The 18,034-nt window shown below is 34.8% G+C and overlaps 3 protein-coding genes across 3 annotated transcripts; 2 read left to right on the plus strand and 1 right to left on the minus strand.

Annotated features, from left to right (window-relative positions):
- The first annotated feature begins 37 nt into the window (after window positions 1-37).
- Window positions 38-6,287, plus strand: LOC149392847 (BRCT domain-containing DNA repair protein). The gene is made up of 9 exons (XM_089616841.1): window positions 38-205; window positions 1,102-1,545; window positions 1,887-1,940; window positions 2,154-4,138; window positions 4,505-4,774; window positions 5,113-5,193; window positions 5,302-5,413; window positions 5,523-5,589; window positions 6,013-6,287. The coding sequence occupies exons 1-9, from the start codon at window positions 133-135 to the stop codon at window positions 6,113-6,115; spliced, it is 3,189 nt and encodes a 1,062-aa protein (XP_089472967.1). The 5' UTR covers window positions 38-132; the 3' UTR covers window positions 6,116-6,287.
- A 13-nt stretch (window positions 6,288-6,300) lies between these two features.
- On the minus strand, window positions 6,301-10,363 carry LOC149392848 (uncharacterized). Its single transcript, XM_089616842.1, has 8 exons — window positions 9,944-10,363; window positions 8,799-9,188; window positions 8,495-8,618; window positions 7,578-7,902; window positions 7,064-7,136; window positions 6,887-6,977; window positions 6,724-6,803; window positions 6,301-6,630 (listed from the first exon to the last, which is right to left on the minus strand). Exons 1-8 carry the CDS (start codon window positions 9,998-10,000, stop codon window positions 6,493-6,495), a joined length of 1,278 nt encoding a protein of 425 aa, XP_089472968.1. The 5' UTR covers window positions 10,001-10,363; the 3' UTR covers window positions 6,301-6,492.
- A 5,185-nt stretch (window positions 10,364-15,548) lies between these two features.
- Window positions 15,549-17,339, plus strand: LOC149392849 (DNA mismatch repair protein). The gene is made up of 3 exons (XM_089617588.1): window positions 15,549-15,725; window positions 16,578-16,679; window positions 16,989-17,339. Exons 2-3 carry the CDS (start codon window positions 16,589-16,591, stop codon window positions 17,105-17,107), a joined length of 210 nt encoding a protein of 69 aa, XP_089473714.1. The 5' UTR covers window positions 15,549-15,725; window positions 16,578-16,588; the 3' UTR covers window positions 17,108-17,339.
- Window positions 17,340-18,034: the final 695 nt, after the last annotated feature.

Raw genomic sequence — 18,034 nt, forward strand, 5'->3', positions numbered from 1 at the left:
GAATAGATAAAGAACTTATCGATTTTCCCTCCAAAAATAATCAATGAAATGAAATTCAGGAACCCTACTCTGCTATTTTTCCCTCTCTCTCTCTTCTCGCGCTTTTAATCGGTTAGATAGTAGAATAATAATATGGCCGACGATGGCTCCAAAACGCCGATCGGAACGATATCAGATTCCGATGATGATGAGCGTCACTCGAATAGTAAGAGTCAAACTCAGCTTTTTATTACCCAGTCTCAGAGCCCTAGAATCTGTCGTAATGGCGTATTTTTAATTATTAAATCTAAACATGAATTATTATCACTCTTTATTCCATTAAAGTTTCGTTTTTAATTTTTTTTAGCTCTTATGTGAAAGCGAAGAAGTTTTTTTTTTTTTTTTTTTGGAATTATGATTAAGAATGCGAAATTTTGCTCCTTTTTCAATCGGCTTCGGAAAAAGAATTGTGCTTGTCAACTTATTCCCTGAATTACCTTACCTCGTCCTTGGGTTTTGAGGTCTGATTTATTTGATTAAAAAAAAAACTGGAAAGAACAAAATTTGAGGGTTTATATGAGACTTTTTGGTTTGGGTTTGTGGGTAGTGAGTATGTTTTTGATTAATTTTGGAATTTGAATCATTTTCATTGCTCGTAAATTTTAGTAGAGAAAGGCTGTTCCTTTGTCAATCGTCCTCGGAAAAAGGAATTATGCTTGTCAACTTAATCCCTGAATTACCTCAGTAACCGAAATTCGAAAGTATCTTTGTCCCTCTCGAGAGCCTTGCCTTCTGAGGTCTGATTTTGTTTAAAATTAATAATAACAATAAAGTGGAAAGAATAAATTTTTGAGGGATAGTGTAAAGACATTGAAGTGTTTTGTTTTTGTTGGAGAAGGTATATTTTTTGCGTAATTGTGGAATTTGAATCCATGTAGTTCCTTTACCTAGATATTGGCTCAATGAATCCATGTTGTCATTTCTTCACTATTTTATGGCATTTTGATTTGGTTCCCCTGATAATTATTATCAATCGTCTCGTAGATTAGAACGCCATGAAAATGTTGCTCTTTTCTAGTTATAATTAATATCGACGATTAACTTTATTCTGTGGTAAAATAGGTGGGGATGTTGACATTGGAGATGGAAATGATTCATCTCAGAGTACAGAGCCCATGAACGACACCTTAGTATTCGAAGAGGCATTTGAAACCCAAGTCATGGATTTTGATTGCGAAACCCAAGTCATGGATTTTGGTTGCGAAACCCAAGTCATGGATTTTGGTTGCGAAACCCAATTCATGGAAGTGGAGTTCGGCGGCGATACTCAAAAATTGGACGATGTCAAGTTCATTGAGGATATGGAAACCCAGTTATTAGATTCCTTCGAAAACGAGGAAGATGAATACATTAACGGCGAAGTGAGTGACAGCACCGAAGTTTTAAACGACGGCGATCACTTGGTCAGAGAAGGTGGATGTCTTTTCGGGGAAACCGAGGAGTTCGAAATCTCGTCTGTGAGCAAAGAGAGCGAGAAAGGTTTTGTGGAGCAACCTGAAAATCTAGGTAAAGTGCAGAAAAATTCTGGTTAGCTATTCTTCTAGCTACTCAAGAAGATTATAATTCTTTTTTTTCAATACATCAAAAAGTCATTTTATAGGGAACTATACGTTATCTCATAATATTGGGTATGTGCATTATCCGCCACATACATTAACTCTATAATTTGTATGGCCAAAAAAAAAAAAAATCAAAGATGGAAAACTTGAAGTTCACTAGTTTCTTTATTTCGTAACTTTTTGTTTTCCTTCAGGTATATACCATTCCGTGCTCAGACTTAAATTTTCACGAATTTCATAAGTTCGTCACTGACAAACAGATTTTTTTTTTTTTTTTTTTTTCTGCAGGTTTCCCTGTTATTACTACAACACCTTTTCAAGATCTTGTCAAACCAAAGCATGGTATGTTTATCTCTTCTATTTCAAGGGAACCAAGTACTCTAGCTATCATGTAATATTAGTTAGTCCTAGTTGTGCTCAAGTAGCCACGGAGATTGAGAAGAGTGGTTTTAGGTTGATTTTACAAATTTATTGTAATTTTTAGCTGACAAACTAAACAAAATTCTCTATTTGGATTTGGAAACTTATATTTCTGTGGTATCGATGGTCTTCCAGGGTCTCAACCAAAGAAGTTTACTTCAGTTCGTTCTGCATCTTTGCGGGCCTCTGGTTTAGCAGCCCAAAATGCAGCTCCGAAGGGTAGCCAAAGTGTATCATATTCTATTCCACCAAGAGATTTCGGGAGGATCGATATGACAAAGAGTGATTCGAGGAACAAGAGCGCGTGTAGAGAGAGCAATGTAGCAACGAGAAAACTTTGTTACGATAGCGAAATGGACGAACTTCTCAACGGCACTACCGAAGTCTGTGTTGGCGAAGTTTCGACTAAGTTTCCTGCTAGTGATCTAGCGGGGTTGAGCTATATCGGGTCTCAAGAGCCAGGAGATCTTTCGCAAGCAAATGCTCTCGATTTCGTGGATAATTTTGTTAAAGACAGCATGATGGAGTTTGATTACGAAATGGATCGCGGAAAAAGCACCGGCGGGAAATTGAAACGTCTCTCCAGTGTAAAAGGGGAACAAAAGTTGGCGAAGAAGGTTAGCGAAAAGAGCGTGGCCGATGGGCGTGGCGGGATATACGATTGGGACGACAGTCGAGAAGACGAAGGAGGAGGCGATATTCTCCGCCGAATAAATGGAGACCTTTCGGGCGGTGGAAGCCTAGGAAGAAGGAAACCCCCGAACCCCGGGATAGGGACACGGATGGGATTATTCAATTCCGATTCGAAGTTGTTGCCGCGGAATCCGAAAGCAGTCAATACGTCGGAAGTACGCGAATCCAAGAGGGTGTTTGGCAGAAATCTGATGAATGAATTGAACGCTGAGACCGATATCAAAGGTGGCGAGAAAGTGTCGGACGGTGATGCTCCTCCAATGGAAGCGCGTTTCGACACGCAGATGGCGGCTGAAGCGATGGAAGCCCTGTTCTTCGGCGAGGGAATCGGTAAAACCGATGAAGAAGAGTCTAATTCTGTAAAAGGGATAAAACGAACGCCCCGTGGCAAGAGACCGTTCCCTAACGATGAAAATCCAGCTACAATGCTTCAAACCAGGAAATCGAGACGGATTAATGACATCTTGAGCAGCAGATCTCCTATTGTAGCTGAGAAACAGGGCCGGAATGCGAGGACGAAGAGCGAACTCAATGATAATACTTTGAAATCACAGAAGGCGCGCCAAAACCTTGAGAAAATGCCGGGCGAAAATACCGGAAAAGGAAAGGGACGACCTCCAAAAACAAGCGTGAAAAGTTCGGGACCCATAACACGTCGTACTAGAAGCTCAGTGGAACCCGTTGCCCGAAAGACTAGACGTTCGGGAAATGTGAGTGATTGCGGAGATAATAAACACGGGTTGACCGGGAATCTTTCTGCTAGTGGAAAACGAAGTAGTGGCAGAGGTACTTGCAGGTCCGAAGTTTTGACTTCAAACGATGTTCAAGTGAGGGAAAACGAAACTGTCAAATCAGACCTCAGTAAGGAGTTCGATAAAATAGCAGCCCTTGCCAACAAGAAGGAAGCTGATACATTTAGCTTTCCCAGAAGAAGATCTACTCGAATCTCATCACGTCAGGGTGATAAATCTTACGAAATCGATGATCTGCCCGAGCCGCGTGTTAATCAAGAAATCTTTCAGCTTGGCACGAGGCGTAAAAGGTCTTTCAGGGAAAAACGGTCACTGCAAAGATCGGATGGAGTAGTTTCTGAGAATGAGAAAACCGTGCGAGGAAGTGCCGGGTTGGTCGAATCGCCGCCAAAAGAGAAATCGAAGCCATTGGATTCTCCATGTGCCACGCCAGTCAACTGCAAAATACCCGTCAGCGATGCGTCGCCCGTTTGTATGGGTGACGAATATTTAACGAAATCGCACTCGAGAACCGAAACTCAAATGGCCGTGTTAAGAGAGATCCAGAAGTTGAGCAACACCGAGCCTCAACCCGTTAGTGCGTCAAAAGATTTACGGAAAAGGAGAGACATAACTGATGTTCGAGTCTTGTACAGTCACCACTTGGACGACGATATAATCAAGCACCAGAAGAAGGTAATTCAGCTCTAACTCACTTTTTCACGCCTACAACTGACATGAAACAAGAAAAATTACAGGAGTCTTAATAATTAAATAGAAGTCCAGGTTTGAAAAAAAGAAAAAGAAAAAAACAAGTGCAATGTCTTTTTTATTAACCACGGTTAATATAAAGCACACCAGATATCTGAAATAGGCTTTCACCGATGTCGAAATAATAATATCGTCCAGACTTTTGCGTTGGTGCTAAATATTAAAAAAAATAACGGTCTGGCTCTCGAGTTATGCAGTTTTTTAGGTTCAGTGAAGAGAGAGACGAGATGTTTATTTAATTTACAGAAATTGTGGACACTAAATTGGATTCTTGATTCCATTATCGTTCAGATTTTGGCTCGCCTCGGGGTTTCGGTGGCATCTTCTATTGCAGATGCAACGCACTTCATAGCCGATCACTTTGTGCGCACGAAGAATATGTTAGAGGCAATTGCTTCTGGTAAACCAGTGGTGACACATTTGTGGGTTGATAGCTGTGGACAAGCCAGCTGTTTCATTGATGAGAAACGTTACATACTCAGAGACGTAAAAAAAGAAAGAGAATTCGGCTTTAATATGTCAAAATCATTGGCATTCGCGTCTCAACATCCTCTATTGCAGGTAAGTCAATACATACATACATTCATACATACATACGCAAATACAAAATTATCCCGATCGTATCGTTTTTTGGCTTTCGATGGAGCTTATCTGATGCAAAGTAGTATTTTTGTGATACAATTGAAAAGAAATCAATTGTGGTATCTGACTTTCGAGGAATCCGTGCTCTCCGATTTCTACCCACTATTTCCTCATACAATTTCCGTCTTTTTTCTGCTAATCGTTCTTATCAATAGGCTAATAAAAAAAAAAATTAAGCATTCGATGTTATTGCCTAACTTAAGTAATTATGATAATACCGTCTATACCTAGTTCCTAAAAAAAACCGTTTTCTGCAGGGTTTGAGAGTCTTGACCACACCAAATACAAAGCCTGGATTAGATATAATCTCAAATCTTGTTAAGGTGGTTGGCGGTCAGGTACAATGCGGGCTTTTCTAAATATTTTATTTTATTTTTTACAATTGCAATTTGAACTTATTTTGTATGTGAAATTTGAAGCGTAAATATTAAGGTTCTAATTTTTAGGCGGTTGAGAGAATCGGTAGATCGGCAATGAAGGATGGAGCGTTTCCCGATGATCTGTTGGTTCTATCTTGCGAAGAAGATTATGCAATATGTGTGCCCTTTCTCGAACAAGGTCTATATTAATCACCACTAAAATTTCCGTTGCGAAAAAAGAAAGAAAGAAAAGGAAAGCAAATAACAACCGACTCATAATTCTTTTGCTTTTCCTTCAATATATGCAGGAGCTACAATTTACAGCTCGGAGCTGCTGTTGAACGGGATAGTTTCGCAGAAGCTCGAGTATGACAGGTCTGGTTTTGTTTTGACGTACTTGTTAGTATTCAAGCTTGGTTTCTATTCCCCAACATATTTTTGTGGTCATAGGAAAATATACAAAATAGTCATTTGAAACTAACTTATTAGCAAAATATCTATGATTTTAAGCAAGTTTGTAGCAAAATAGCAAATGTTTTGAAGTTTTTTACCAGAATATCCAATGTTTGTCTCCGACGCTAAATTTTATGACACATATAAATTTTTTGACACTGTATACATAAATTTATTAATAAGGTAGAAAAATTGATTTGCGCATATTTTTAATTATTTAACTAGTTTTGGATGAAGTTTATTTATAAATTTTCAATTGGCTATTTAACAGAAGACCTGAAGTTTATTCTTTTTTTTTTTGACAAACTTGCGCTTTTTTTTTTTTTCTTGTTTACTATAATATAGGTATCGATTATTCACCGACCATGTTAGGAAAACCCGTTCTACGATATGGCTGAAGAAAGACGGCACCAAATTCCTTCCGGTCGTGAAAGGCAATCACGACTAGCTTTCTCTTGCTTTTGCCTCTCTTTTTTTTGTGTATATATCTGATAGCTCTCTGTGATAATGTTGATTCTCGTTGGGGAAAAAAAATGTATGTATATAAAATGATAACACAATAGTCCTTTTTGTCCTATTCTTAGCGTACCAAAAGAGTCTTTGGATTGAATTTTCAAATCACTCAACTGGGGCACCACGACTAATTAATTTCCAAGAAATTTCTCATTGATTATCGATTAGGTACAAACAATACAATACGACACAGCCTTGGACTTCAACATAATTTTTTACCAAAGACTTGCACATATATATCAGACAAAATTTTATCCACACGGATTAGCAAAAGGATGTTATATTCTCTTTAAGAGAGACCATCTTTTTGCTCTAAGCCGCTGAGCTGTTGTTTTCTCTGACCCGAACTCGCCACGAAAAATATTGAATGTAGAGCGAGTTGAGACCCATCGCCGTCCCAAAACCCAGCAACGAAGCAATTAACAGCGCAACTATTGCTTTCAAATGAAGCTGTCGAAAAAAGAAAAAAAAAATTTGAATTCGACTCCAAAAAGAACAAAGATTAATTTTTTTTTTTTCCCCTTAGAAGAGAGTTTGACTGACCAGTGTGTAGAGGAAGTGTACAATAATGGCGACAAGTGCAAACTCGAGAGCTGCATATGTCCATATATACTCTTTGATTGCTACAAAACCAATTTTAGCAAACATTGCAATGAGTGCAAAATTATAAGATTATTATGCAATTTTCTTTCTTTCTTCTTTTTACCTAAGATTATTGCGAAAAGGGATGACAAGAGGCCTAGAGTAAACGCAAACGGCCCCGCAATTATAATCGCTCGGCTTCTCATGTCATGAACCTACAAAACAGGGCAAAAAAAAAATATTGCGAAAAAACGACACACTACTCAAACGCGATTTTACTCGAACACGAAACGAGGTGTACCAAAAGCTGCTCGAGGAAGAAGAAATAGCAAATCGTGCTGATCAACATCAGAATCACGAAATCCTGCCACACACTGCGCATCACACAACAAAACCACCTGTAATTAGCTCCAAATCACCACCAAAACGAGGAAGAAGAAAAAAAAAAACCCTACATTTGCAATATAATCCCTAAACTATTACGCAAGTGACATTTTGGTCACCAACCGGATTTTATGAGCAAAATGGTCGTCAAACTAATGACACTTTGCTCATGAAATTAGCTTACGGACCAAAAAGTCGCGAATAGTCCCTGAATTATCATCACGCAAGCGACATTTTGGTCATTAAACCGAATTTCACAAGCAAAATGGCCATCAAACTATTAATTCGATTTCGTAGCATTTTAGTCATTTTCAAACTTTAAAAATTAGACAATGAACCCACCAAAAAAAAAAAAAAAAAAAAAACGCAACTCGCATAACAGTTCAAGGACTACTTTGACAAATAAAAATAAAAAAGAGTTTTATCCTTGCCTAACTGAGTCGGGCTGTCGATTCCGACGGGGATCGTTGTTGTTCCGTTGAGAAGACGGCGTGGGAGCGACTCGGAGCAATGTGACGGGTAGATTCCGGACGTCGGTCTGACAGACCTCGCATTTCTTGGTTCCCCTCATTCCGAACCACTTGAGGGCGCAGTCGTCGTGGACGAGCCTCAGAGCGCCTTTGCAGCTGCACTCCATCTTCAGAGTGTTCTCTTCCAAGCACGCCTCCATGCATATCCTGCACACCGCCTCCTCCTCCGGGATCTCCTCTTCCTCTTCCTCCGCCTCCTCCGCTTTCCCTCCCGGAGTTATTTCATCTGATGTACGTGTATACTATTCCTTAGATGATCGAGGGTTGAGAGTAATATAATGAATTTGCGAAACTAATAGGTCAAATTCTCGAAAAGTGGTACCCAGCATAGGCTAGTTGGTAATTCCACACCACCTCTCCAAAGCGGAGGTCGTGGGTTCAATCCCCACTAGAAGCAAAGTGGCTTTCAAAAAAAATATATATTTATTCTTGAAAAGTGCTAAACTGCTTTGTATAAATCGTCAAAAAATTTAATGACGGAGTCAAAAAAAAAAAAAAAATTGACAACGTAACTTGGGAATATTGCTAATCAATTAGTTTTTAATTGCTATTTTGTATAATTTTTCTCACACACACACATACACACGTTATAATTTTTTTTTCGTCATTACCGGCATTTCCATTAAAATGGAACCAGAAAAAAATAATAATAATAATAATAAAAACGTGGGATACCAGCAAAAAAAAATTTAAAAAAAAGCTAGTATCAGCCAACCATCGGATTATAGTCATTAGTTGTGATAACTTAAACAAAAAAAAAAACAAAAAACAAAAAAAAAAAAAAAAAAAAAAAACTATATTGACTTTTTTTTATGTACCATGGTTATTAGGATCAGCGGCTGATTGGTCGCTGCGAGCCGCAAATGACACGGATCTCACTATAACAACGTTTCTCCCGGGAATCGAGAGCAACCGCGAAACCGTGGCTTTATCCGCTGCTTTCTGGACCCCAAAAAAAAAACACACATCGGCACAACCATCATTACGCGTAGTTTTGAAGTTTACTTGCGTCCTAAGCAACCCAATAACCCATAAAAAAAAATGAATTCATATATAATCCATTTTATAAACATATCGCCCCTCGAAATTATACAATATGAACCTTGAATGAGAAGCGAATACCGATTTAGGGAGGTCGTTGGGCATTCTGGCGGAGAGAGGGGTCGGGACCGAAGGAGACGAAACATTGGTGTCCCGTCCCACGGGAAGCGATGCGCAGCGTTGCCACGCGAACACGGACCTAAGATTGGCCACGACGGGGCTCTCGGGGTTGCTCTTCCTCGCCACGTCAGCAGCTTCGAGGAGAGAGCTCTTCTCGGCTTCCGGGGCGGTCCTCTTCTTGAAGCTCAATCCCCGCAAGAAGCTTCCGGAAGAAGAGCCGACCTGCCGGGAAGAAGAAGAAGAGGCTTGTTGCGGGTGAAGCAAATTGGCTACGGAGTGAGGCCTCGGTGGAATCTGAAGACAAATTTCGGGGCGTCGATTGCTCGGTCCCGCCTCTGCCGATTTCCCGTCCTGTCAGACAATGCAAGCAAATAAAATACATGTATATATATTTTTTTTCAATTTTCAATCCAAGTAGGAATTCACTTACAAATTGACATTTTTCCTTCATTTTTGTCTTAAAGGTGTAAGCTTTTTTTTTCAGAGGCCTAAAAGGAGTAAACTTGTACTTTCAATACTAAATCTCTCTAAGCTATATAATTACATATATATAACTGGAAAAAGATCAGGGATTTTGTTTATGTTTAACATGAATGAAGTTTATATCTATAACCAAAATAAGAAAGATCGTCAAGAAAATCTACTAATTTACCAATAACGGAATAGACTTGAAATCAGAATCTGCAATTCCCTCGCCAACTAATTAATATATATAAAATAAATATATATATAAAATAAATATATATATATATATATATATATATATATATATATATATATATATATATATTCAATCAAACTAAAACTATCCATAAGAAGTAATAAGTATTGATAAATATAGATCTAATGATCAGCGAGCAACACAAGCAATCCCCTTCAGAATTAATTTATTCAGATATAATAAAATCAAAACCCAACAACCTCAAATAAATCAACGTGACACCCATAATTTTTATTTATTTATAAAATAAAATAAAATAAAAAATAAAACCAACTAAAAATCCTGAATAAACAAATTAATATACATCACCAATCCCCTCCACATACAATTATCAAAATAAATTATGGAAAAAGACATGAAAATTTAGTTGAAAATGGAAACCAACCTGGGTATTTTGGTATACATCACCATTAGTGACTGTCTGCGTTTGAGCTTCTTGCATTATATTATCACCGCCAAAGCACTTCGAAGGCTTACCCAGATACTCAAAAAATATAAATTAATATATTTTTTTCTGGAAAAAATACTCAAAACCCGACCAAGATCGTGAAACGAGAGAATCAAGGGAGGTATGAGATAAAAATGAAATAAATAATACAGATTAGTTTCAGCCTACAGGTGATATTATATCATATATGGTGTAAATAGGAAAGGTAAAAATCTTTATGGGGTTTTGGAAAGAAGAAGAAAAAAAAAGGAAAATACTTGGAAGCTGAGAGACGGAAAAAGTTCTTTTTTTTTTTGGGGGGCGGGGAAGTTATTAGTAAGAAGAGTTTGGCCGTATGTGATTGATGAGTGAGTGTTATTCTGCTGTGTGTGTGATTATTAGGATATAAAAATAATATAAATAATTAAATATAAAGACACCAACACAACAAGAATGTTACACAATTTTTTAGTACAATATTTTTTTTTCATTTTTTCTAATCTGAAATATTGCATTACTTGCACTTTTGTTCGGTTTTTCCACTACTCGCTCTTGCGAGTGGCCACGTGTCATTATCCTCCTCGTAATTGTTTTACTTTTTTTTTTCACACGTGTGTTTTTTAGTATTTTTTTTGTTTCAAGAAGATGTATTAGAGCATCTTTAATGGTTTAATGATGAAGTTAATATTATTTTGGCTTCACTTGCTACTTAAAATTTTCAAGTTACATTTATTAAATCAATAATTTTTCTTAATGATAAGTCAATATCTTTTTTTACATAATTAGGTCTCGCATATCAACATCATCCAATAACAATTCAACAAATTTTTATTGGATCCACTAATTTTTCAAGAGCTAATTAGTTCTATCGAACCAATTTGTTTTATGAAGCAAATAGCTAAAAAGTGAAACAATAATGAAACTACTTGTTTTAATTTTATAAAATTTACTAGCAAGTTCTTAAGAGTAACTATTAAATTAATTTTGTATTATTATTATTTTATATGTTTTCAAAGGTGACACCGTAGCATATACATTTGTTATTTTCTTATGAGGAGTAAGTTAGCTTAGAACTTATGATTTTTCTTAGTCTATTCAAAGGTGACACCGTAGCATATACATTTGTTATTTTCTTATGAGGAGTAAGTTAGCTTAGAACTTATGATTTTTCTTAGTCCATTTAAATTCTGGAGAGAGAGAGAGAGACAAAAATCAAATTGTAAAGTATGGTAATCATATCAAAAGAAAAAAAGAAAACCTTCGTGTATTTGCAAAGGTGTGTTTAAATGAACATAAATGATTTTCATAATCTCCGTAAAAGCAAAATTGTAGTGGACCCTACAATTTTGTGTACTGGGGTCCACACAATTTGCTTATATTCTGCCTTCGTTGATGGCGTTGTTGCGTGGAATTTTAGTCTCCAATTTGTATATTGTATTAACTTGATGTGGGACCTATTGTTTGAATTGGCGTATTGGTCATCAATTATTCCATTTTGCAAATTCTCTCAAAGTATACAATTCACTAACCAACTACCAAACAAATACATATTATATTATTTTCTTAGCATTTTCATAAATCTCATTGTTTATCCATAACATGGATAATAAGAGGCATGGCCTCTTCAACTTTTAACCACGTTCCACCACGTGGCGTCACCATATGGCGACACGTGGCGTCTCCATATGGCTACACATGGTAGTTTTTTTTTTTTTTTTGCCGGAGCCTTCAATTTTTTTTTTTTTTGCCGGAGCCTTCGGTTTTTTTTTTTTTTGCCGGAGCCTTCGGTTTTTTTTTTTTCAATTTTGATTTTTTTTTCCCTTCCAAATATCAATATATTTTGTATAATTTTTTTATGTATATTATAATCATAATTACTAATACTATATCAATAACATATATTATCATTTATTTTTTTCCCGATCTTTAATTTTTTTTCCCTCTCTCATCAATATATTTTGTATATATTTTTATTTCAACTTGAATCATGGTGCCGCCAGACAGCGACACGTGGAACCCATTTTTTTTCCTTCCGATTTTGATTTTTTTTTTTACTTCCGATTTTGATTTTTTTTTTCTTTCCAATTTGATTTTTTTATATTTTTTTTATGTATATTATAATCATAATTACTAATAATATATTATACTATATCAATAACATATATTATCATTTATTTTTTTTCCAACCTTTAATTTTTTTCCCTCTCTCATCAATATATTTTTTTTTCCAACTTGAATCCTGGTGCCGCCGGGCAGCGACACGTGGAAGCCATTTTTTTTCCTTCCGATTTTGATTTTTTTTTCTTCCGATTTTGATTTTTTTTTTGCTTTCCAATTTTGATTTTTTCTCTTCCAAACATCAATATATTTTGTATATTTTTTTATGTATATTATAATCATAATTACTAATACTATATTATACTATATCAATAACATATATTATCATTTATTTTTTTTCCCGACCTTTAATTTTTTTCCCCTCTCTCATCAATATTTTGTATATATTTTTATTTCAACTTGAATTCTGGTGCCGCCAGGCAGCGACACGTGGAGCCATTTTTTTTTCCCTTCCGGTTTTGATTTTTTTTTTTACTTCCGATTTTGATTTTTTTTCCTTCTTTCATAAATATATTTTGTATAATTTTTTTATGTATATTAATTTCTTTCCTCCCTTTCTTATCAATATATTTTGTATAGTTTTTTAATGTATATTATATTTAATACAATTAAAAGTCTAAACTTACTTTATTTTACTTATTTTTCTTTTTCACTTTTTTTTTTTTAAATATTGCTGACTCGCGCGTAGCGCGTTTTTTAAACTAATCTATCTATAAAAATTGGAATGTTGCAACTAAAATCGAAGAAAATGAAAAATTGAACAAAAGCCCATTATTCGAAAACGTGCGAGTTGGCGGAAGAGTTAAGGTACGAGACATAGGTGGTTGGAGGCACCATTGATGGTTCGTCAGATTAACTTGTATCAGTGCTTCTTGAAAATTACGATTGCGCGTCATTCGATTTGGAGCAGAGACTTTTAGAGATTGTGTGTTGTGACACTCAAATAATAGTATATGTACTTAGTATTCCTCTAGGGACTATATTATTCTCTTATAAGCATTGATTGTCTATCTTCGGCTATTTTTGCTTGAATTTGTATTTCGTATTGTTAGAATAATTTTGTATTTGTCAAAAATAGAGACGGACTAATCGTCATCCATTGTCTCGGTAATGGGATTTTGTTAGATGTTTCATGTTTGGATGTTGAAAGGTACTATTTATCTTGGTTGATTGACCATGGTTGTTTAAAATTGTGTACCAATTTTTTAGCCAAGGAAGAGTTTGATTTGTGGTATTCCTCCTTTTTTAAAACAAAAAATTAGAAAAATAGCCAACTTAAACGTTTGATATTGCTAAATAGCCAAGGTTTTGTAAATATTAGGTAAATAGCCATAAATGATGACGTGACTTAATATGGCAGTGGCTATTTACTTGATATTTACGTTTGTAAATATATAAAAATTGCTATTTACCTAATATTTACAAAACCTTGGCTATTTAGCAATTCTTAACGTTTAAGTTGGCTATTTTGCTAAATTTGGCGCAATATAGACATTGATGTCCCAAAAGACATTGAGAATATCTTAAGGAAAACATTAAAACTCAGACCTTATAAAAAAAAAGAATATACATAAAAAATTGTAACATATTACAGTAATACATTACATTGCATATATACATAAAAATTTATATCGATACATGATTTCTAATAAATATTACAAGAATACAGTGCCAGTCATATTTGCATAAAAATGTCTATCGATATATTTATCATTGTGTATAGTGTATACTTCTTTAAGTTATATATTTTTTTAATACATATACCTACAATTACAAATGCCTACAATGATTTTTGTCACTGTTTGGAGTGTTTTACCAATTTCTCAAATAAACTGACGTATGCTTTAAAAAAAATATAACTAACACGTCTATTAATTACCGATCGATGAATGTTCTAGCTAAATAGCCAATTAAAACTAATAAATTTATAAAAATAATTCAAGTTAAAATTAATAAAAAGTTGATAAAATAAAGACAATTTGTGAAAATTAAAATAAAATTATTTTTAGAAAAACTAAAAATAAAAAGAAGACGAAACAAAACAAAAACTGCATAAACCTCAAACCGGTAGGACAAGAACAGAGAAGAAAAGAAGTCAAGGTCCGTTGAACGATTTTTTTGAAGTTTTTTATCGTCCTCCCACAGGTGACGGATTACTTGAGAAGACTCCCAGGATACAACAACAGAACAAGATAAGCTATGCACCACAAGACTCGACTTCAGCGAACGTGAGCAACTCTGTCAAAAACTATCACCGGACTACTATAAAAAATAAAAATAAAAATAAAAACCTCGATTTCTGGAGGAGAGGAAAGAGATGAAAACTTGCTTCGGTGTGTTGAAATGAGAAACCAAGGTATCTTTTTAAAGGAGAGTCAAGAAATTCAGTTACAAACGTTTCAGCCAACGTTTATAACCTTTAAGGTTCCTTAATGCTCGTCCATTATGGCAGATTTAAACCCAAAACGCACAGCCCATTGAATGAACAGTTACAAGGTTGAAAACTTGATTGCTTGCTCGGTTACAAACCATGCAATAAAACTAATTAATATTTATTTATTAAATAAATAAATTATGAAGGAATACAAACGGCCAACTACAATTAGACCACGAGCCGAACCAGCTTGACATTTGAGTAAAAAGTATCCATTTGTATAGTTTGTATACAAATGGACACTTTTTTTATCGCGTTTAGAAAATATGATTAGAGAAATTATGTGTGGAGCAATTAGATATAAATTGATACCAATTCCCCAGAATTTAGTAACTTCAACTACATTAACAAGTACTTATGAATCGTTTTTTGGATTACATCCATTATCTCAACTTTTGGACCGAACTAATCTATTGACACAAATAGTCTCAAATGATTCTTTATTTTCATATTTCATTGGAAAATAAAAATACTATGATTCAATAATCGATACACCCTATTACAAAAGCCCTTGTGTTTTTATTCTTTGTGATCAAAACTCTATATTATATTGGGTTCTAAATTATATAGCCATATAAAAAAATCTTAAGTTTACATTATAGACAATGTTTGATTGATTATGATTAATTAGTCACCGATTCTATTAATTCCAACAATCAATTGATAATTTTGCCTATTAAATTAGTCCTATCAAGTTAGTAGACATGAACAAAATATAAGTTTCGGAATAGACTCGGAGATTTAAAATTTAAATATCTCGAGAGTAAAAATAAATTCCGGAATCCCTTAAATATATTAAAGATAACGGGAAATAATAGTAATTTTCTCAGTTATTTTTCAAGATTATTTTTAATTAATTAAGGACAAGATTGTGAGATTTTATTTTAAAAGGACTTATGTGCAACATTTTGAAGGACGAGATTGAAAGAAAAAGAGAAAAAGGGAAAAAAAAAAAAAAAAAAAAAAAAACTCGGTCAACTCCTTTAAGCTCCACCAAGCCTCATCATTACCGCCATCCTTTCTCTCACTTCTTCTCCCTTTCTCCTCTTCACGCGCCACCGAGCCACGTCGCCGCGCGTTCACGTCGAGGAAGCACTCCGCCGCGAGCTCGCTGTGACCACCGCCCGAGAAAGAGACCCCGGGAAAGAGAGATAACACGCCGAGGAGTCCAAATTCACGAGAATCTTGGTAAGGAAATCAAACCCGGAATGGATTTTATGATTCTAGGGTTTGTAGCTTGAATTTGGGGCTTTTGAATTCCTGCGATTTAATCGATGCTTCTGAGATTGTTTAGTGATTGGTTTTGGATCAAAATGGCTGGTTGGAATTTTGTTTGAATTTTTGGTTAATTAGTTGTTCTGGCCGTGTGAGTCTTTAAGGTTTGTTTTGAATTGTGTTGGTTGATGATAGTTGAGGCTGTGATGATAAATTGAGAACCTGGATGTTTTGGTTGTGTATTGCTTGACCGTGGGCTTGGTTTCTGGATGTGTAATTCATTTTGATGTTTGGCCGTGAGCTATAGTTTTGGCTGATTTGATCTATTTATGTGTGATGATATTCTGAGCCTCGGTTCGATGTTTTTGTGATCGTTTTCGTGTTAGGACATTTCTGGTTAGTTGGATTCGTGTTGAGTCGATTGAATTGGTTATGGGTTCGGGTTTTGAATCGTGATATCGGGATTTGGATTTTGAAACTGATAAGAGTTTGGAATTTAAGATGTTTAACTCGTTATCGGATTTCATTTTTCTTTCCACTGCAAAACGAAGTATTGCAAAACGAAGTATACCGGTGAAAGAGTTCATCAGATTTACATTCAAAGCAGAAAAAACATAATTAAGATAATTTTGTCGATACCAAGAGATCTGACAGCAGAACTAACCCCAAATTACACCCCATATTCTCACCCAAAAAGTGATAAATATTTCTCATAAACCCTAAAACCCCCAAAAAGAAAAAACTTATCTTTTTCATTGCAACAAACTTCTTATTTAGTAGTTCAATATTACAAAAATGAAATATTTGCAATACTTCGTTTTGCAGTGGAAAGAAAAATGAAATTTTTGGACTGGTATTTGAAGATTTCAGTTGGAGCTGCGCTGGTCGGAGCTTCAATGGAGTTTTTCATGATCAAGACCGGCTTTTGTATGTCATTCATTTATTTTTATCAATTTGTTCTTGGCTTTTTTCACTTATTCTGATATATTTAAGCTTCTGTTATATATATATATATATATATATATATATATATATATATATATATATATATATATATATATATTAGTTTGCAAGAACTTGTGTGATTGATCTTCTTCTTTGACTTCTTATTGTCTAAGACATTTATATGATATTGCAGATTGTTTTGCAATTCGCAATGTTTCGAAATTTCACTGTTCTCATTGCGCTATAATTTTGAATGATTTTTAACGTATATTTTTTTTTTAATGTTTACAGACGAGAAAGTAACAGAGTTGGAATCGGAGAAAAGGGCTCAAGAGAATTCCCCGGAAGCTCAGGCTCTCAGGGAAGCGTTGAATCCTTGGAGGAATCACGACGTCGAAGCAAGGAAGTAAGATTTGTATTGTTTCTCCAACATTAAGAATTCGATGCGATATTTTGAGTCAACACTTTCAATTTTTAATTTTTTTATTTCTTATATTGACTTGAAACTGATCGAATGTTAGGGGTTAGTTACACAGTTCTGATAAGATTTTAGTGACTGCACTGACATTAAATAATTTCTCCATTGGTTTCGAGTTCGATGGTGTATTACTACCAAAGTAATTTTCTTTTGATTATTAGTACTTTTTCTTTGTTCTACTTCTGTAGATCTATATAATCAGACTGGTTCAATATAGAGTACAATGTCTCAAGATCTTTAAAATCAATTCCTAGAAGCAAGAATATGTGATCTTTCTTTCAATATTGTCCCTTGGTGTTTGATAGCTGGAAATGATATTGAAGAACAATTCGTTGTTTTAAGATATTTTATTTATTTATTTTGTGAAAATTTTTACTGCCATTGGAAGTTTACTCGAGTGAGATAGGTTTTCTTGTGTAAATTAGATGTTTTACTTGAAATAACCTTTTTCCTTTTAAAGACGGGAAATTTTATAAAGAAAAAAAAGGAGAAAACATGGCAAGTTCAGAAACGACATGAACTTGGAAACGACTTTATTTCAAAACGACAATGTTAATATTAGAAGATGAACAGAATCATTCGTAAAGATTAGTCTATGTCTACCAAGATGTACAGGTTGTTTGTGTGTGTGTGGTTTTTTTTATCCAAGATGTATAGTTACAAACTAAAATAAAAAATGGTATATTTTTGTAATGATAAACCTCTATACGGCTTTTTTTTTTCTTCTCGTAATAATGAGCATTGATTTTATAACAAACATAAATTGGAGCACAGATCACTTCAAAGTTTCAAACAATGAGACAACTGTGTCCAAATTCATTGTTTCAGAAACAATTTTTCTAAAAGCATCATTTATTAT

Source organism: Urtica dioica, chromosome 6 (genome assembly GCF_054948205.1).
Source record: "Urtica dioica subsp. dioica isolate 48M chromosome 6, U.dioica_male_clone48M_v1_H2, whole genome shotgun sequence".
NCBI classification, from domain to species: domain Eukaryota; kingdom Viridiplantae; phylum Streptophyta; class Magnoliopsida; order Rosales; family Urticaceae; genus Urtica; species Urtica dioica.